The 22557-nt window shown below is 36.8% G+C and overlaps 1 protein-coding gene across 1 annotated transcript in view; it reads left to right on the top strand.

Moving 5' to 3' along the window:
* The window catches only part of LOC104994251 (leucine-rich repeat-containing protein 9), a 160912-nt gene that overhangs the window by 47200 nt on the left and 91155 nt on the right, over positions 1-22557 (top strand). Inside the window, exons 14-17 of the mRNA XM_010847764.1 lie at positions 727-849; positions 1458-1573; positions 7929-8141; positions 12134-12253. Of these exons, the coding sequence (XP_010846066.1) occupies positions 727-849; positions 1458-1573; positions 7929-8141; positions 12134-12253 (572 nt within the window). The remainder of the gene's footprint in view (positions 1-726; positions 850-1457; positions 1574-7928; positions 8142-12133; positions 12254-22557) is intronic.

Here is a 22557-nt window from a genome sequence, read left to right as displayed (position 1 = left end):
AAAATTGGCAAAAGACCTTTTCCCAGTCTCAGGGTCTTATTTCCAGTGAGTTGGCTCTTCACATCAAGTGGCCGAAGTATTGGAGCTTCAGCTTTTCAGCATCAGTCCCTCCAATGAGTATTCAAAATTGATTTCCTTTAGGACTGACTGGTTTGATCTTGCAGTTCAAGGGACAAAACAGTTAGGTTCTCCCGATTTACATTTCATAGCTTGTACATAGTTTTAAGAAGTACCTGAATACTTTATGCATAGTAATTACAAGTTACTTCATAGGATTCAGTGACTCTAAGAAGTTGGTGAATTTCAAGGTTCCTTAATAATTTAAGGGAAAGGAAATGTTCACCATTCAGTAGACATATTGAGTGCTATGTGCTAGATACTGATGATACAGGGATGAATTTTTACCCAGTTAACAAGAACAACAAATTTCTTAAATTACTTCATGAAAATATTGTTAAATATTGCCTTATTTCCTTCTTTCTTGTCTGTAAAGCTTTGCTTGATATAGTCACAGGAATCCTCTTTTATAACCATTTTATTTATTCAACAAATATTTATTGAGCTCCTCTATTTTGGATCAAGCAGTGTGCTATGTGCTGTACGGATAGCTAGGATCCCTACCTTTACAGAATAAATATACAATCAAGTCTGGGGCCAGTAAGGAAGGTAAAATTGGAAAATTGTTAAGATGAATTCATGTTAAAATGTTTTGTTTTTTCATATTAGGCATCCTCTTGATTACAAAGGTTTTCCTTGGCCAGAGTGTTCAGGCTCATGATCACGACTCCATCAGTCAAGCCAACTACCCAATGATTAATTCAGTGTTCATTCCTCGAAAATATTTACTAAGTATGTCTGCCATGAAATAAATCTTTTTTCATCTTTCTGACTACAGAATATTTTCATTTAATAAAGATATGCTTATAATTTAACCTCTATCTAACAAAGCTTATAAACTTCTCTGTAAAACCATGTTCCTAGCCACTAATGAACTTCTGTATTTCTGTTCCCTACTTCAATGACAGTTTTATATTTCTGTGCATAGATATTTTATTTTGTAAAAGTTTCTTTTCTATTTTATACACACACATATGTGCATAATATATTGTATGTATTTCAAAAGATAGAGCCTACCCAACTTTTAACAACAAAGGTTTTAGAGTAATATATTTATCAAAAACTATATGGGCAAATTCTGACTAGAAAAGTGAAAAAGTAAGAAAAAGAAAAGAATATGAATAAAACTAAACCCTACTAGTCTGTATAGTGAAAGGGTGACTAGTCTTGATAGAATTAAGAAATTATCGAGGATGGTAGGAAGACAGAAAAAAACCTCAATAACATGATATTTTGAGTTTGTTGTTTATTAATCTGTGTAAGGGTGAAAAGTGTATGTTACGTTTCACTTTGAAGAGTGTTTATTTATTTTGCTTGTTTTTATTTTTATTTTATCCTAGATTCTATCATGGGACAAAGAAACTGTGATTGCAGTGTTCGGCAGTGCAAGTGGTTTGTCTTTGATCATGACCTTGTTTTGCCTGAATACATCGTGGAATTTGAGTATATTACAGTGGTATGAATGCATTTTTAAAACTGGAATTCCTTAAATGAAAACAGAACAGTAATTTGAAGCCTAATAATGTTATGTCGAGTTTATGCTATATTATATGTACAGGCATACCTCAGAAATATTGTGGGTTCAGTTTCAGACCCTGCAATAAAGTAAATATTTCAATAGTCACACTAATTTTTGGTTTCCCAGTGCATGTAAAACTTGCCTTTATACTTACTGTAGTCTATTACATATGAAATGTCTAAAAAATATACATACCTTCATAAAACAGTAGACTTTATTGCTAAAAAATGTGAATCATCATCTGAGCCCAGTGAGTCATAACCTTTTTGCTGCTAGAGGATCTTGGCTCCATGTTGATGGCTGCTGACTAATCAGGTGGTAGTTGCTAAAGATAACTGGTAGCTGTGACAATTTCTTAAACTAAGGTAACAATGAAGTTTGCTGCATGTGTTGTCTTTTCCTTTCATGAATGACCTATCTGTAGCATTGCAGTGCTGTTTGATAGCATTTTACCCACAGAACTTTTTTCAGAATTGGAGTCAGTCCTCTCAGATCCTTCCACTGCTTTACCAACTAAGTTTATGAAGTATCCTAAATCCTTTGTTGTCACTTCAACAGTCTTCACAGCATCTTCACCAGGAGTGGAAACCATTTTCTTTGCTCATCTGTAAGAAGAAACTCCTCATCTGTAAGGTTTTATCATGAGACTGTAGGATTTCAGTCATATCTTGGGCTCTGTGTCTAGTTCTGTTGCTGTTTCCACTATATCTGCAAATGCTTCCTCCACTGAAGTCTTGAAAGAAAGAAAGTGAAGTCGCTCAGTCGTGTCTGACTCTTTGCAACCCCATGGACTGTAGCCTACCAGGCTCCTCCGTCCATGGGATTTTCTAGGCAAGAGTACTGGAGTGGGTTGCTGTTTCCTTCTCCAGAGGATCTTCCTGACCCAGGGATCAAACCCGGGTCTCCCACATTGTAGGCAGATGCTTTACCATCTGAGCCACAAGGGAAGTCTTAACTTAAATTCCTGTTACTGTTGATATTTTGAACTCTCCATGAATCATGTATGTTCTTAATGACATATAGGATGGTAAATCCTTTCCAAAAAGTTTTCAATTTCCTTTGCTCAGATAACCTCAGGAAAATCTCTATCTATGGCAGCTATTGTTGTTGTTGTTCAGTCGCTCAGTTGTGTCCGACTCTTTGCAACTCCATGGACTATAGTATGCCAGGCTTCCCTGTCCTTCACCATCTCCTGGAGCTTACTCAAACTCATGTCCATTGAGTCAGTGATGCCATCCAACCATCTCATCCTCTGTTATCCCCTTCTCCTCCTGCCTTCAGTCTTTCCCAGCATCAAGGTCTTTTCTAATGAATCAGCTCTTCACATCAGGTGACCAAAGTATTGGAGTTTCAGCTTCAGCATCAGTCCTTCCAATGAAAATTCAGGACTGATTTCCTTTAGGATAGACTAGTTTGATCACCTTGCAGTCCAAGGAACTCTCAAGAGTCTTCTCCAACACCACAGTTCAAAAGCATCAGTTCTTTGGCACTCAACTTTCTTTATAGTCCAACTCTCACATCCATACATGACTACTGGAAAACCATAGCTTTGAATAGATGGACCTTTGTAATCAAAGTGATGTCTCTGGTTTTTAATACACTGTCTGAGTTTGTCATAGCTTTTCTTCCAAGGAGCAAGCATCTTTTAATTTCATGGCTGCAGTCACCATCTGCAGTGATTTTGGAGCCCAAGAAAATAAAATCTGTCACTATTTCCATTGTGTCCACATCTCTTTGCCATGAAGTGATGGGACCAGATGCCATGAGTTTTTTTGAATGTTGTTTTAAGCCAGCTTTTTTCACTGTCCTCTTTCACCTTCATCAAGAGGCTCTTTAGTTCCTCTTTGCTTTCTGCCATAAGGGTGGTGTCATCTGCATATCTGAGGTTATTGATATTTCTCCTGGTACTCTTGATTCCAGCTTGCGCTTCATCCAGCCTGGCATTTCTCATGATGCACTCTGCATATAAGTTAAATAAGCAGGGTGACAATATGTAGCCTTGATATACTTCTTGCTCAATTTAGAACCAGTCTGTTGTTCTGTGCCTGGTTCTAACTGTTGCTTCTTGACCTGCATACAGGTTTCACAGGAGGCAGGTCAGGTGGCCTGAAATTCCCATCTCTTGAAGAATTTTCTACATTTTGTTGTGACCCATGCAGTCAGTCTTTAGCATGGTCAATGAAGCAGAAGTAGATATTTTTCTGGAATCCTCTTGATTTTTCTATGATCCAGTGGATACTTGGAATTTGATCTCTGGTTCCTCTGCCTTTTCTAAGCCCATTTGAACATCTGGGAGTTCTCAGTACACGTACTGTTGAAGCCTAGCTTGGAGAATTTTGAGCATTACTTTGCTAGCATGTGAAATGAGTGCAGTTGTGCAGTAGTTTGAACATTCTTTGGCACTGCCCTTCTTTGAGATTGGAATTAAAAACTGGCAACTATAGCCTTATGAAATGTATTTCTTAAATAATAAGACTTGAAAGTAGAAATTAGTCCTTGATCCATGGGCTGCAGAAGGAATGTTACGTTAGTGAGCATGAAAGCAGTGTAAATCTCATTGCGCATTTCCATCAGAGCTCTTGGGTAACCAGGTTCATTGTCAATAGGCAGTAGTATTTTAAAAGAAATCCTTTTTTTTTTTTTTTTCTGAGCAGTAGGTCTAGACAGGGGTCTTAAAATATTCAGCAAACCATGTTGTAAACAAATGTGCTGTCATCCAGGCTTTTTTGGTCCCATTTATAGATCACAGGTAGAGTAGATTTAGCATAATTCTTAAGTGCCGTAGGGTGTCCAGAATGGTAAATGAGCATTAGCTTCAACTAAAAGAGCCCCTAACAAGAGAGTCAGCTTGACCTTTGAATCTCTAAAGCTGAGCACTGACTTCAGTGCTATGAAAATCCTAGATGGCATCTTCTTTTAATAGAAAATCCTAGATGGCATCTTCTAATAGAGTGCTGTCTCATCTATATTGAAAATCTATGTATTAGTGTAGTTACCTATATTAGTGATCTTAGCTAGATATTCTGGATATCTTGCGGCAGCTTCTACATCAGCACTTGCTGATTCACTTTGCTCTCTATGTTAGGGAGATCTCTTCTTTCCTTAAACTTCATGAACCAGGCTCAGCTAGCTTCAAACTTTTCTTCTGCAACTGTCTGACCTCTCTCAGCCTTCATAGAATTGAAGAGAGGATTTTTTTGTGGTTTAGGCTTTGACTAAAGGGAATATTGTGACTGATTTGATCTTCCATCCAGAGCACAAAATCATTTTCCATATCAGTAATAAGACTGTTTCACTTTTTTTACATTCATATGTTCACTGGAGTGGTACTTTTAATTTTCTTCAAAACTTCTCCTTTGCATTCAAAACTTGACTGTTTGGAGCAAGAGGCATAGCTTTCAGCCTGTCTCAGTGTTCAACATGCCTTCCTCACTAAACTCAGTCATTCTAGCTTTTGATTTAAAGTGAGAGGTATGTGACTTTTCCTTTCACTTGAGCAGTGAGAAGCCATTCTAAGGTAATTAATTGCCTAAATTTTAATTTTAAGATTGTTCTATCTCAGGGAATGCTATGCTAAGTCACTTCAGTCGTTTCCGACTCTATGTGACCCCATAGACGGCAGCCCACCAGGCTCCCCCGTCCCTGGGATTCTCCAGGCAAGAACACTGGAGTGGGCTGCGATTTCCTTCTCCAATGCATGAAAGTGAAAAGTGAAAGTGAAATCGCTCAGTCGTGTCCAACTCTTAGCGACCCCATGGATTGCAGCCTGACAAGGCTCCTCCGTCCATGGGATTTTCCAAGCAAGAGTACTGGAGTGGGGTGCCATTGCCTTCATTGATCTCAGGGAATAGGGAGGCCCAAAGAGAGGGAGAGAGGCAGGGAAATGGCTGGTCAATGGAGTACTCCAAACGCAGTTCACTGTCTTATATGAGCATGGTTTGTGGCAACCCAAAAGCATTACAATAGTAACATCACAGATCACCATAACAAATATAATCTTAGTGAAAAACTTTGAAATATTATGAGGATTACCAGATGTGACAGAGACATGAAGTGAGCAAATGCTGTTGGAAAATAGCGCCAATAGACTTGATTGATGCCTTCAATTTGTTAGAAATCCAATAAAGTAAAATGCAACAGAATGAGGTATGCCTATATATAAATGTAAAGTGATTATTCTGTGAGGGATTTAATTTTCAAAGAAAATCATTATGACACCTAAATTTTTTATTTTGAAAATATATTACATGAGTAGTATATAGCTGTAGTCTCACTAGAAAAAATTCAAACTTATTGCAAAATATAGAATACACATGATGGGGAGCACATGTATACCTGTGATGGATTCATTTTGATATTTGGCAAAACTAATACAATTATGTAAAGTTTAAAAATAAAATAAAATTATAAAAAAAAATACATAAAAAAAAAAAAAGAAAAGAATACACATGAAAATCTGCTTTCACCTCAGTCCTACCCCACTCGTCCTACCCCACTCCCTTTCATTAAGGCATTCATTGTTAATAGCTTTGTGGGTTTGCTTTCAATCTTTTTTACTCTATTTTGAAATATTTTCTTTATTATTAAAATTATTTTAATATATACAGATCCTTATATTCTATTCCATTGATCTCTTGGTCTAATCTTGGACCCCTACCATCTTATTTTCGTTATTACAACCGGATGATATGTTTGGATATGTGATAAGGCAAATTCTCTTCCACTTATTTTTTTTAAAATTTCTTGCCTATTCTTGAACATTAGAAGGGCATGGAAACCCACTCCAGTATTCTTGCTTGTAGAATCCCATGGACAGAGAAGCCTGGCGGGCTATGGTCCATTGGGTTGCAGAGTCGGACATGACTGAAGCGACCTAGCATGCACGCACACATTCTTGACCGTTTTCATTCCCAAATTAAATTTTGAAACATCTTGTTAAGTTCTATTTAAATGTCCTACTAGGATTTGATTGTAAGTGTATTGAATTTAAATTTAATTTGGGGTGAACTGACTTCTGTGTAGTATTGGGCCTCTCATCCAGGAACATGATAACGTTATTCCATTTACTCAAGTCCTGTCCCATATTTTCCTTTATATGGGTCTTAAACATTTCTTTTTATATTTCTTGTATAGTTCTGGGCATTTATATTTTATGTTGTTATGAAGAGAATTCTATCAGTCAAATACACTCCCAGCAAAAGACACAGAAACCCAAACAAACAGAAAATAAAATAACTGAAATAACAAGAAGTGGAGAGGCCAAGTCCCTGCTGTTGTGACTGACTTCACAACAAAGTGATGTCAGCAAAGATAAGAGCTCCATCATCGTGCTTGCCCCTTTATGAGCTGTTTTAATCTGAAGATCAAATGTTTCCTTTAACTCTGGGAAGTTTCCTTTTCTTAATTCCTTTATCATTACTTCTCTTCTATTCTCTGTTAAGCCCTCTCGAACTCCTATTTGGTTAACATTGAACATTCTGAACTGTTTCCCCCAATGTATTTTAATTTTTTTTCTCTGTATTTTACATTTCCATCTTTAAATTCTTTGTTGTGAAAGATGCCCTCTATATTAGCTTCCACACAGTTAATTTGATTTGCTGTAGATGTATCCATTTGGTTTCTCAGGACATTTATTGAATATTTCATACTTCACTAATTGTTTTTACGGTGACTTTGAAGCATTTACCTTTTTTTTTTTTTTCTATAGCCATCTATTCTTTTATAGATGTTTTGTTCTCCTAGATTTTAAAAAGAATTCTCTTATGGACCATTTTGGTTTTTTGTAGAGCCATTTCTGTTTGTTCATGTTGTTTTGGCCCAGTCATCCACAATTCTTATGATAACTCAAGTGCCTAATAATTACCTAGCGCTTCCTCCTGCACTTTACTTGTTCACTCTAAACACCAGGTTTCTTGGAGTCTGCTCTTTGAAGTGGTTATCTCCTGCATATATTTTGGCTGCAGGTTACATTTCTGCTTCTTATTTGTCAGTTCAGTCCCTTCTAATTTATATCTCACAACTTTTAGTCTTTTGTAGGTGCCCTCTCCACTGTTATAAACTATTTTTTAAATGTCTTTTGCCAGTTTTAAGGAATTTTCAGGAGGAGGGGATGAACACACCCATTCTTAGTCCACAATTTTAATCTGTTCTCATAGATTTCCTAATGTGATACAGATGATCATAGATATTACTATAAATGGAAAAAGTTTTAATTCATCTCTCCTACATAGCTTATTTTTCAAAATGATAAATACAGCAACCAAATTTTCAATGTTTTTAATAAATTTTTTAGGTCAAGGCTCACTCTTTATTTTCTTCATTCAACAATGTTATTCTAGAAGAAAGCAAAAAAAATTCAGAAGGATCAGTATTGTCCCAGGATTTGAAATTTGATGATGAAGTTATAAAAATGGATCCCAGGATCAAGCCCAGACCAAAACTTATTAGTTTGGATGATAAAACAATACTTTCCCTTGCCAAGACTAGTGTTTATGGTCATATTGTGGTGAGTATTACGAGGAAATTCTATAGATATTAAGATATTCTGAGATATTAAGCTTCCTTCTATATCTTGACTCTCAGTCTGTCCATTTCAAATCTGCTACCATTCTATCCAGACTCCCTTTATCACCAACCTAGATACTTCCATGGGGCTATTACACAATTTCAGGAGGCACCATGCACATAATATTCTATTAATGTGCTCTTTGGATGGCATTCAGTATATAGCTAAGTATAACTCAATACAAGGGGTGTGTGCATGCGTGTGTGTGTGTGTGTGTGTGTGTGTGTGTGTGTGTGTGTGTTGGGGTGGGGGTGCATGCCTACGAGAGCTATGCAACAGAGGTTTTGTCCTACTTCCGCTGCAAGGCCACAACCCATTCTCCATACTGAAGCCAGAGTAGTCTTTTCAAGTGCAAATCTGATTTGTCATCCCTCACCACTCCGATATGAAATGCACAAATGCTTTTCATTGTTTTAAAAATAAAACCAAAGTCCTTAATATGGCCTATAAGGTTTTATATGACCTGGTCCCAGGCCTGTCTTTTCAGGCTCTTCTCATATTACCCTCCCTGTAGCAATCTGTAGTCAGCCTCCTTTTTGTTTCCTAAATGTATCGTTTACAGCCACACAGAGTCTCCACACTAGCTACTTCATCTGCACAGAATGTTTTCACATGACCCTGTTTCTCTTACTTAGCTCCCACACATTTTAGATCTATACTTAAGCATTAAGTCCTTCTCTTACCTATAGGTCTAATCAAGAATCTAAGTAAGATTCCTTTGTCATGTGTTCTGTATCCTTCCTAAACTATAAATTCCACAGGGACAGAGGCTATGGCTGTTCTTAGTCATTTATATTGCCAGCATGAGGGTAACAATATAAGACTGTGCAGTGTGCATTGCACAGAAGGGCCACATCTAAGGGGCAACTTCTAAATATACAGTAGTGAAGGAGATCAGCCCTGGGATTTCTTTGGAAGGAATGATGCTAAAGCTGAAACTCCAGTACTTTGGCCACCTCATGCGAAGAGTTGACTCATTGGAAAAGACTCTGATGCTGGGAGGCATTGGGGGCAGGAGGAGAAGGGGACGACAGAGGATGAGATGGCTGTATGGCATCACTGACTCAATGGACATGAGTCTGAGTGAACTCCGGGAGTTGGTGATGGACAGGGAGGCCTGGCGTGCTGCGGTTCATGGGGTCGCAAAGAGTCAGACACGACTGAGTGACTGATCTGATCTGATCTGATCTGATATTTACTACAACAACTTTCTGATGACTGGTGGTGGAATTTCTTTTACTAACAAAATCAGTCTATTGTGACAGTTTTCTAAAAGCCGGAAATAAAAGTGTCTTGAGGTAAGGATGCCTTTTTATAATTTACTCATAAATACTGTGTGGACCAGCTAGCACAATACCTAGCACATATGAGATACTCATTGGATATTTGTTCTAAAACAGAATGTCTGAGTGGTTCTTACAGAAAAAGTGAGTTGTCTGCTTGAACCTACAGAAGGAAGGAGTAAACAAATTGATATTAATTGATAAATGATAACAATACTTAAGACAAGGTGTTCTTACTTGACATATCTTTCTATGCATTTACTGAAAACTGAGGTACAGATAAAAATTCAGAAATTATTTTTATCTTGAAAGTCAATTACTTGGCTCCATTTTGACATTTTTAAATCCATTGTTTACGATGACAGTTTTTTCCAAATGATTATGTGAAGCAGAAAGAGAATGCAAAACATATATTTTAAAATAATAAATGAGCTCAACAGTTTTCAGTCTGCTTCTAAAAATATTCAAAACATCTTTTTAAGATAGTTTATGAAATTGCTTTGGTAAAACTGTATTAGCATCATCCACCAAATCTTCAAGTCTAGATTAAGTCTACTTTCAGTTCAGTTCAGTTCATTTCAGTTCAGTCGCTCAGTTGTGTCCGACTCTTTGCGACCCCATGAATCGCAGCACACCAGACCTCCCTATCCATCACCAACTCCCAGAATTCACTCAGACTCACGTCCATCGAGTCAGTGATGTGCCATCCATCTAAAGTCTACTTTAGAGAATTATTATCAGAGATGAAGTAAAACTTTATAGCATGATAGCAATATCACCATCTTTATCATAAATATGCAATATACTTAATACAGGAACAATCTTCCAGCTGACACTATGGAGAAATTGTTTCTGAACTATAACGTCAAGATTTCATATTTGAGTAATACATTTTTTATAATAAAGCCTCAATAGGAAAGGTTTAATAAATCAGTGTTCTGATAGGATTGAGCTTCTAAAACATGTATTCCTATAGATTTAAAGAGTTTAAATTAAAGTAAAAAAAATAGCACCAGAAGCTAGGTCTTTTTTATTATCTTTGGTTTGTAAGATAAGCAGAAAGGAGAAGAATTTAAGACTTTGGAATATCTTGGCCAGTGTGACCTCCACCTGACTATTAATTTGGTCAGTACCCGTAACATAAGAATTTAAGAATTCATCTTAAATTTGTCTATATTTCTTAAAAGCCAGAAAGTTTTCTACAGTTTCCAGTAAGAATTCTAGATATTAGAAGAAGGATATTTAGACATCACACCCTTTTTTCTCCTTTATTTGTGCCATTACTATAAGAGAAATTGAAGGTACACATGTATTATTTTCTTTTCAGTTATCCCCACTAGATTGAGTTTTATGAAGACATCCATAAAAATAAATAAAATATATAGAAATGAAAAGCCTAGAGTAATATAATTTTATATTCTCTTACAGCACAATTAAATACTAAAAATTAGAGTTGTTATAAGTCTGGCTTTTGCACTGATTTATTCATCTAGCATTTACTGAGAATTTGCTATATATTAGCCATTGAAGCAAGTATTAGGTGTTCAATGAATAAGTTTTCTTCCCTGCTCCAAGGGTGTTATTTTAGTGAAGGAGACAGATATATAAACAAATACAAGACATTTAGAGCTGCTGGGAGAGGTCCACAGAAAGAGGTGGGTTTGTGTGAATTTCTGAAGGATATGGAAGATTTCATTGTTTTTGTCTTCCATGCAGAGGCATACTTTATCTGTAAGCACATGGTTTTGAAAGACCAAGTGTCTTATCTAGGGTGTGTGATGGTGGGAATATAGGTGTAGAATACAAAGATACCTGAGACTGTGACTGAAAGAATGAGAGGTTAGAGCCACATTAGGACTCTTTGCGACCCTATGGACTATAGCCTGCCAGGCTACTCTGTCCAAGGAATTCTCCAGGCAGTACTGGATTGGGTTGCCATGCGCTCCTCCACGGGATCTTCCCCACCCAGAGATCAAACCCACGTCTCTTCTGTCTCCTGCATTAGCAGGTGGGTTCTTTACCACTAGTGCCACCAGGGAAGCCCATGCAGATATCAGAGTCACCCCTAAATATAAAAATATGGTAACAGTCATTTTCATATAGCCCAGGATCAAAGGGGCAGGGAACATCTGGGTCAGTTTGTGGTGCAGAGACTTAAACACTCTCTCAACTCCTTCTTTGACGTTGTATCTTCTTTGACGTTGTATCCTCCCACTGTAACCCCCTCAGCCTTTCTTCATTAGTCCAGGGCCCTCATTTGGTTCCCTGTAATCAGGGTATATCCTCGCCATCCTCTCTCCTGTGAGGCAACCTAGCCAATACCCAAAATCTTTAGGGCCTACATTGTTCACCAGCTAGCCTGAGAAATAGAACTGCCCTAATGAATATAACAACAAAATATTTACTCATCTTCTAAAAAGAATTTCATGCCAATTATTAGTAAACTTAGAGCAAGTGGAAAATCAGATTAATCAAGTACCAGGTCCAATGCTGCTATTATAAACTTCATCTTGTAAAATCAGATTATAAAAACAGACTGTACCTTTAAAATTAGATTTTTTTCTCATTGGCTTTCTCTTAATGTTATTTAATAGCTACAATTAGAATATAACTTGTCTTACTTTTTATTTACATTTTATTTTACTTTAGAGTCTGAATCTACATGGAAACAGCTTGAGTAAATTGAGAGATCTCTCCAAGTTAACAGGACTTCGAAAACTTAATATCAGCTTTAATGAATTTACTTGTTTAGATGATGTATACCACCTGGTAAGAACTTTTTTGAAATTATATAAGTAAAATAAAATTATTAATTTAATGGATAAATTATTTTTGTAATAATGACCTCATCTATACCATATTAAAGATATATAGCCCAAATTAGGAACAAAGCATACATAAAACTACAGTATGTTACTTTGTCTAAAATAGGTCTTAGATTTAGATTCTGTTTACAAACCACATATACACCTGTGATCATATCTGAGTTCTAGCTACTTGAAAATAAATGTAAAACTACTCCTGACTTGTTTTTAAAATGTCATTTATAAACTGTCATTTCCAATTTCTTCTGCTTTCTTTTCTTGGTCTTTTTTTCCTCCTTCTTGTGAGTCCTTATTTCTTCTTTACTTTTTGGTTTACCACTTCACAGCTAATGTTGTCAGTTCTTCCCGTCTGTTCATTATCCTTATGGTTATTTCTCTTTCTCTCTGTCTTGTCCTTTCTACCCAAACTTCAACTACATAGATCTTGTTTGACTTGTGTTTCCCTTCTTATAAATCAAAGGGCAAATATAGTAATACACATGTACACATAGGTATGGATCTTATCTGGATTTTTTTCCCTGTTATATGTCATATAACAATAATTATATCAGAGAAGGCAATGGCACCCCACTCCAGTACTCTTGCCTGGAAAATCCCATGGAAAGAGGAGCCTGGTGGGCTTCAGTCCATGGGGACACTAGGAGTCAGACACGACTGAGCAATTTCACTCTCACTTTTCACTTTCATGCATTGGAAAAGGAAATGGCAACCCACTCCAGTATTCTTGCCTGGAGAATCCCAGGGATGGGGGAGCATGGTGGGCTGCCATCTATGGGGTCGCACAGAATCAGACATGACTGAAGCGACTTAGCAGCAGCAGCAGCAGCAGCGACAGTAATTACATATGGGTTCCAGAACTGCAATCCAGCATCTTTGTTTCCATAGGTCTCAGGTCATCGACATACCTTTTCAGAATATATTGAATGAGATATATTCAAAATACATCTCAGCTCTTGCCCATTTTCTTCCTCCTCGTAACCATTTCAAGGCTCTTGCACCATTACTTCTCCCACTGTGGTGAGAGTTTGCTACTTTGTTTATTGGCCTTCAGTCAGTACAGTTCAGTCGCTCAGTGGTGTCCTACTCTCTGTGACCCCATGAATTGCAGCATGCCAGGCCTCCCTGTCCATCACCAACTCCCGGAGTTTACTCAAACTCACGCCTATCGAGTCGGTGATGCCATCCAGCTATCTCATCCTCTGTTGTCCCCTTCTCCTCCTGCCCCCAATCCCTCCCAGCATCAGAGTCTTTTCCAATGAGTCAACTCTTCGCATGAGGTGGCCAAAGTACTGGAGTTTCAGCTTTAGCATCAGTCCTTCCAAAGAAATCCCAGGGCTGATTTCCTTCAGAATGGACTGGTTGGATCTCCTTGCAGTCCAAGGGACTCTCAAGAGTCTTCTCCAACACCACAGTTCAAAAGCATCAATTCTTGGGCACTCAGCTTTCTTTATAGTTCAACTCTCACATCCATACATGACCACTGGAAAAACCATAGCCTTGACTAGACAGACCTTTGTTGGAAAAGCAATGTCTCTGCTTTTGAATATGCTATCTAGGTTGGTCATAACTTTCCTTCCAAGGAGTAAGCGTTTTTTAATTTCGTGTCTACAGTCACCATCTGCAGTGATTTTGGAGCCCAAAAAAATAAAGTCTGACACTGTTTCCACCGTTTCCCCATCTATTTCCCATGAAATGATGGGACCAGATGCCATGATCTTAGTTTTCTGAATGTTGAGCTTTAAGCCAACTTTTTCACTCTCCTCTTTCACTTTAAGAGGCTTTTTAGTTCCTCTTCACTTTCTGCCATAAGGGTGGTGTCATCTGCATATCTGAGGTTAGATTTTAGTATTTAAACTCCCTTCCTTTTTTCTTTTAGCAAACCGGAGTCTTTTTTATTAAATTGGGGTAACATTGATTTATGACACTACATGAGTCTCATGTGTACAATATTATTGTATTTCAGCTTCCGTATACACTACAGTGTGCTCACCACCAAACGTTTAGCTTCTGTCCATCACCAAGCAGTTGACCACCTTCACCCATGTTGCCCTCCCTCCACCCTACTTCCCCACTGGTAATCGCTACTCTGTTCCTTTTATCTGTGTGTTTATCTTTATTTGGTTTGGTTTATTCCTTTATTTGGGTTTTTAATTCCACATATGTGATATAATACAGTATTTGTCTTTCTCTGACTTATTTCTCTTAGCATAATACCCTCCATCCATGTTGTTGCAAATGGCAAGATTTCACCTTTTTTATGTCTCAGTAGTATTTCATAGTATATATATACCACATCTCCTTTATACATTCATCCATTGATGGGCACTTAGGTTGCTTCTGTATATTGGCAATTGTAAATTCAGCTATGAACTCAGGGGTACAATATTTTGAATTTATGTTTTTATACTCTTTGGATAAATACACAAGTTGAATAGCTGGATCAGATGGTGGTTCTATTCTCAATATAAAATAGAACTCTCCATACTGTTTTCCATACTGTAAATTGGCTGCACCAATTTACATTCCCACAAACAGTGCATGAGGGTTCACTTTTCTCTACATCCTCTCTTGTTATTTCTTGCGTTTTTGATAACAAATCATTATGGTTTTGATTTGCATTTCCCTAATAATTAGTGATGAACATCTTTTCAGGTACCTATTGTCCATCTGAAAATAACTTTGGAAAAATGACCATTTAGCTCCTCTGCCTATTTTTTAAATTGGGTTTTTTGATTTTTTGTTGTTGAGTTTTATGAGTTTTTAATATATATTTTATATCAGCCCCTTATCAGATACATGATTTGCAAATATCTTCTCCAGCTTGGTATGTTGTCTTTTCATTTTGCTGATGGTTTCCTTTGCCATGCAGAGCTTTTTAGTTTGGTGTAGTGCCATTTCTTTATTTTTGCTTTTGTCCACATTGCTTGAGGAGTCATATCTAGAAACACATTGCTAAGACTCATGTCAAAGAGCATACTGCCTTTATTTCTTCTAGGAATTTTAATGGTTTTAGGAAACCGGATAGGCACAAGTAAGGCCAAAGTCCTTTTTAACAGAATTCCCTGTAGGGTTTGGTATGCAACTGGGAAAAGAAGATAGTTTAATAGAGGTCCCAGGACTATATATTAATTGGTGGCATTTTTTGTTTAATTTTTTCCTAATGATTTTCTAGCAGTTCCAAAGGTTGTAACAAGCACTGTAATTTTGCTAAGGCACAAATATAAAGAGTAAACTCTTAAGTCACACAGGATGAGTGAGTTTAGCCAGCTGCCCAGTGTGTTTTGCAGTGTGGTTATGTTGTTCTTTTCATCACCACAGACACACAGCCTACTTATTGAATAACTATTACCATGGTCATTTTACAGGTAAGGGAACTGGACAAATTTTATGCCCAAGTGTTATTTTTTAATTTTAGAACTAGGTATAGACTCCTCAAACATCAAGAATCTGATATATAAATAAGTCTCTAAAAATGACTATCAGGATCTTCAGGTGTTCAAAGAGAGGAGACACTGTATATGTAGAATAAAACACAGATCCTGAAAACCACATACTACAAATATGTGGTTTAATAAATTAATATAAGGTGAACATGCTTGTAAGTATCGTCCAGGTCAAGAAATAAAACTCTGCCACCCAGAGCATAAATCCTTATATATGCCCCATTCCTTCCAGAAATCATTATCCTAACTTCTGTAGTTATCCTCTCCCTGCTGTTTCCCCCCCATAGTTCCAACACCCAAGTGTGCATCGCTAGCACAGCAGTTTGGTTTCCCCCATTTTTTAAATGTACTGTACTTTTTAAGTCTCTTGTAAGTTTCCCTTCTATTCTCTTTCACTCCCCACTGTTTATTTGTTGGAGAAGGAAATGGCAACCCATTCCAGTTTTCTTGCCTGGAAAATCCCATGGTCAGAGGAGTCTAGTGGGCTGCAGTCCTTGAAGTTGCAGTGTAGTAAAACAGTTGTAGAAAAACTTGCACCTTCCAACCCAAAGAGTTTCCCACAGTCTGCTGCTGCTGCTGCTGCTAAGTCACTTCAGTTGTGTCCGACTCTGTGCCACCCCATGGACTGCAGCACACCAGGCTCCTCTGTCCAAGGGATTTTCCAGGCAGGAGTGCTGGAGTGGGGTGCCATCGCCTTCTCTGTCCCACAGTCTAGACCCTGCCAATATATTACTTATGATACAACCCTACATGCCCTCTACCCACCAGTTTTTTTTCCAAATTGGCAACTGGATCCAGAGATTGGATCAGATTCAGATTCCATTCCTCTGGCAAGACTGTAAGAGACACATAATGTCTAGTCGTCACTCTTCTGATTCAAGGAGCCTATATCCATTGTTGTTCAGTTGCTCAGTCATGTTTGACTCTTTGCCAGCCCATGGGCTACAGCACCCCATGCTTCCCTGTCCTTCACCATTTCCCAGAGCTTGCTCAAACTCAACTCCATTGAGTCAGTGATGCCATCCAACCATCTCGTCCTCCATTGTCCCCTTATCCTCCTGCCTTCATTCTTTCCCAGAATCAGTCTTCTCCAATGAGTCAGCTCTTCCCATCAGGTGGCCAAAGTATTAGAGCTTCAGCTTCAGCATCAGTCCTTCCAATGAATATTCAGGGTTGATTTCCTTTGTTCTCCTTGCAGTCCAAGGGACTCTCAAAACACCACAGTTCAAAAGCATCAATTCTTCAGCACTCAGTCTTCTTTATGGTCCAACTCTTACATCTGCACAATGAGACTACTGGAAAAACCATAGCTTTGACTGGACGGACCTTTGTCGACAGAGTAATGTCTCTGCTTTTTAATACACTGTCTGGGCATAGCTTTTCTTCCAAGGAACAAGTGTCTTTTAAGTTCATGGCTGCAGTCATCATCTGCAGTGATTTTGGAGCCCAAGAAATAAAGTCTTTTACTGTTTCCCGTGTTTCCCTATCTATATGCCATGGACTGGATGCCATGATTAGTTTTTTGAATGTTGAGTTTTAAGCCAGTTTTTCACACTTCTCTTTCACCTTCATCAAGAAGCTCTTTAGTTCCTCTTTGCTTTCTGCCGTAAGGTTGGTGTCATCTACATATCTGAGGTTATTGATATTTCTCCTGGCAATCTTGATTCCAGCTTGTGATTCATCCAGCCCGGCATTAAATATTCATTAATTCATTGAAAATTATGAAAGAGCAATATTCTTGTTCTCATTTCTTTTTCATTTATTAATTGGAATATTTTACATAGAGACATTTCCCTTTATCTATTATTTGGATACCTAGTAGAACCATTCATATAGAAAATGCAGAAAAGATATTTGATTATTTGCCTTTATTTACCAACTTTGAAGATAATGAATTAGTTCCTTATGATTTCCCAAAGATGAGCAATTCTTTTTCTGTTTTAATGTCATTAGGAATGCAGGGACTTAAACATATTTGATGATACTCAATTTATGGCAATTATTATCATGACGAAGCTCAGATTTTCTCATACTTAGCCAGTGGCAGCATCATAAAGTTATATCCTTTAGCAATGACTCTAGTGGTCTGTGATAGCTTCTTTGCCACCTAGGATGAATGATTTTCCATACACATTTTGTGTGTTTTTCTTCTGCACACATGGAGTCAACTATTTCTTCAAGAAGCCCTGGTTTCTTTTAGAGAAGTGGTATTTCAGGACCCCAACCTGTGTTAGCCACTGTTTATAAGTCTTTCCACTGGACAGGACTTGTTGTGAGGCAGGTGTGTGTGGGAGGGGGGCTGGTATATGTGCATATGTGTAACTAAAACTAACCTTATGAATTTATATTGATATTTCCAATTCAAGACTGGAAATCATTTAGCTTAACCTTTTCTCTGTTGTTGTTTTGTTCAGTTGCTAAGTCGTGTCAGACTCTTTGCAACCCCATGAACTGCAGGACACCAGGCTTCCCTATCCTTCACTATCTCCCAGAGTTTGCTAAAACTCATGTCTATTGATTTGGTGATGCCATCCAATCATCTTATCCTCTGTCATCCCCTTTTCCTCCTGCCCTAAATCTTTCCCAGCATCAGGATCTTTTCCAAAGAGTTGGATCTTCCCATCAGGTGGCCAGAGTATTGGAGCTTCAGCTTCAGCATCAGTCCTTCCAATGAATATTCAGGGTTGATTTCCTTTAGGATTGACTGGTTTGATCTCCTTTCTGTCCAGAGACTCTCAAGAGTCTTCTCCAGCACCACAGTTTGAAAGCATCAGTTCTCTGATGGTCAACCTTCTTTATGGTCCAACTCTCACATCCATCACATGACTACTGGAAAAACCACAGCTTTGACTATATGGACCTTTGTCAGCAAAGTGATGTTTCTGCTTTTTTAATATGGTGTCTAACTTTGTCATAGCTTCTCTTCCAAGTAGCAAATGTCATTTAATTTCTGACTGCAGTCACTGTCCACAGTGATTTTGGAGCCCAAGAAAATAAAATCTGCCACTGTTTCCATTTTTTGGAAACATTTGCCAAACATTTTTTGCCATTTTTTCCCCATCTACTTGCCATGAAGTGATGGCACTGGATGCCATGATCTTATTTTTTGGGGATATTGAGTTTTCTCTGTTACATGTATCTATATCTTTTTTTCAAACAACAATAATCCTGATTTTCAAGGTTACAAGGTGATAGAATTAGGATATTTAATAATCATTTATTTGTTTTATCCCCTGTTACACACACAACAGTCTTGGAATGATAGAGCTAATACCCTCATCAGCATGTTACCATAACTATTTTTTTTTTTAATTTTGTGTGTGCTCTTTCCAGTCTTCCCTATTTTAAAAAAGTTAAAATTATCATACTATATCTACTTTGAACATGTAGCCCTTATACTCTGTACACTCTACTTTTTAGTTCATTGGTAATTGTATATTTAATTCTCATCACCAGTCCTTAGATTGGTATCAAATATCTTAATTGTCAGAAAAATATTCCATTATAGATTCCTCAGGAAAGGCTTTTGGAACAATATCCCTTAAGTTACTACATATTGATAATAGTTTATCTATGTCCTTTATACCCAAAAGGCAGTTTTGTTAGGTATAAAATCTTTGGCTCACAATTTTGTTTCTTGGGCATCTTAAGTGTTACTTATTTTCTTGTGGCATAAAGTGTTGCTGTAAAAAAGTCTGATTAGAATGTATAATTTTTTCTCTTATAAGTCACAAGCTTTTTTCTTCTAGATGTCCAAAGGAAGTTTTTTTGTTTTCATTAAAGTCTAGTAATTTTATTATAAGAGTATGTCTTGGCATTGGTTGTTCTGGGTCAAGATTTCAGATTCACAGTATGCTCTTCCAAAATAAATATTAAAGTCATTTTTTTAACTGAAAGTTTTTAGCAATTTTTGTTTCCTTGCTTTGGTTTTCTTCTTTAGGAACTCACATTATCCATATGTTGAATCTTCTCTTCACTATTTGTCACTTTCTCTTGAGTCCTTTTTATATCTCCATTTAGATTTTTAAATTGATTTGATTTTTTTAAATTTCCATCTTTTTCACTTTCTGTTTCTCTTAAGGTGTTGTCTGTTGTTGACTTCTTTTGTCTTTGACTAGTTTAGTATTCACTTCTAAAATGATTTTATTATTTTATTTTAGATTCTCTTCTGGGTTCTTTCACTTCACTTCTGAGTTTTTCTAATCCAGATTTCTGTTGTTATTTTGTATCTTGTATCATTCTTAACATCTTTTTGCTTGTTTTGAAATAATAGGTTTATGGTTATGGTATGTTTCTTGGCAATGTCTTTCTGATATACTTTTATTGCTCGCAGCAATATTTCTGTCTCTCTTTCATGCATGCATAGTTTGTTTAGCTTTGTCTGGGATTTTACCTCAATACTTTTCTGTTGCTCATTTTTCAGTGAAATTCTTCTTAACTTTTAAAATGAAAGTGGGTGTTGGGGAAGCTTTTGTAATTTCACAGATCTCCCTCTTCTGCTGTTTATATGTACTGTTAACAGTTGTAGCACTTATTTTCTGAGATTTCCTGACTCTATTTCCTTCTTCCACTTCAGTCTGAACTTTCTCTTTTATTTGCCTCCTTTGTCCTTATCCTGTTTAATTTTGACTTAGCCCAGCAATTTCTTCTCCAAGAAGGATTCAGTTCTCACCGGAGCCTGGTGGGGTAGTTTGAAAATTCATAGGTGCTAGACTGGTCCAGCCCCTTCAGACCTTTTTACTGTGGATCTCATGCACTCATCTGGTATCAGAGAAGGCAAAACTCCCACTTTCAACTGCACTCAGTGTGCCTTCAGATATTCCACTGAATATTGGTTGGCTATTTGGGGGCTCTCTTATTCTCAGGCCTGTCAGATGATGCCCTGATGCTTCCTTCTTCCTCTCACATCAACATGGACACCATGTAGTCTTGTGGTTATTGGTGGTTTATCCCCACCAACTTCTTTTGGGACTTATGGGGCTACCTTCTTATGTAGCTTTATTATAAATGTTGTCCATAGGATTTTGGTCTTATTTTTATTTTCTTTTTATGTGGGGATTCAGAGAGATCGAATACCTATGCTGCCTCTGCCTACATATTTTCCAATAATCAACTTTGTATGTATGTTTAATGTTAATTATATTTATCTCTGTATCACAAAAGGCTATGCCCTAATTTAATCACTCACCTGATACTTTTATCATCTTCTAAGTTTTTATGTTTGCCTTTAGTTTATCTCATTTTTTACCAGCTAAGCCACCAGGGGCTCAGATGGTAGAGAATCTGTCTGCAATGCAGGAGACCTGGGTTCAATCTCTAAGTTGGGAAGATCCCCTGGAGAAGGCTACCCACTCCAGGATTCAGGCCTGGAGAATTCCATGAACAGAGGACCCTGGAAGACTACAGTCCATGGGGTCGCAAAGACTTGGACATGACTGAGAGACTTTCACTTTTACTTATCTCATTTTTACTATCATTTTCCTTAACTATGTCTCTAACATGGAGAGTTTCTATACTTTATTGTATGCTAGGCATTAGGTTCTACTAGGCTGCAGAAAGTAAACGGATGGTTACTATGTATTCATTACCCTGTCTTTGCCTTGTGAATCAGAATTCCCAATCTATGACTGTTTATATAATGAAAGACCTGGGCTTCATAAATGGTGGAGATACATTATATAATTTTTATAGATTTTTTAAAAATTAAAAATCTAAGCAAGACATCCACATAAGGTAAAATTGAAATATCAAAAGCTGTATGTCTGTCATTCATTCACCTGAACTATCAGGAAAGGAGAGTATCCAAGCCAAAGAAATAGGAACAGATTTTTCTTTTCTCTGAAAATAACTATACCATAGTCAGAGTTGGCCAAGGAGAGAGAGACAAATATGTATGGCTATTTGCAACTTTATAGATTATAGAAATAATACTTCTGTCTTACCTTTTCCAATGACAAATTTAGTGTTAAAATATTTCTAATGCCTCAAGACAGCTAATCTACATTTAGAGATTGAACTATTATCCCTAAAATAGTTTAAAGAGGTCTTGTCAGTTTTAATCTTTGTAATTTGGGCTGAATTGTACCATAACTTACAAAAGATTTAAACCAAAACGCAAGAAATACTAAAATGCCAAATTCTCCTGCAAAACTGAAAATATTATTCCTTGAATATTTATGGAGTTTATGAAGTCTCTTTTATATTCTGGGAATATAAAAAAGTGAAGCTCCTACCCCTGTTTTCAAGAAGATAGCTATCTTTATATAATGAATTGTTCCCAAATGCTAATCAGCATGCAAGTGTCAGAATTTGGGACAAGTTTTTAACCATTTTTTGATGAAAAATGGCAAAAGGTGGACCATGTAGTAAAATTTTATAAATCTAAATTTATTTAATTTAAAAGACTGTTCTAAGATTATATCCTTAATACTTTCTACTGCCAAATATCCTTTTTTTCAAGAAATTATAATGATAGTAAATTATAGGATATTTTTTATTATGCTTACTTATAATAACAATCAGTAACACTATTTAATTTCCAGAAACTTTTTAGATTTTAATGATCTGAACACTCAACTGTTGAAACCTGAGTCATTGTAATAGGTGCTATTACAACAATATGAGCTATGCATTATATAGCAGTAACTAATTCTAAGGTGAATTCAAATAATTAAGTTATAAAGAAATCAAATTTATTTTTAATTTATAGTAATATTATTTTTATTTTTATAAATATGTTGCAAAATATTTTCTTCATGTTTTCTTTATCACTTTCTGGTTCTGGGTCTGAGGTAGTATATACTTT

Source organism: Bison bison, unplaced genomic scaffold, assembly GCF_000754665.1.
Source record: "Bison bison bison isolate TAMUID 2011002044 unplaced genomic scaffold, Bison_UMD1.0 scf7180017864254, whole genome shotgun sequence".
Taxonomy (NCBI): Eukaryota; Metazoa; Chordata; class Mammalia; order Artiodactyla; family Bovidae; genus Bison; species Bison bison.
This window is presented reverse-complemented; position numbering and strand designations above follow the sequence as displayed.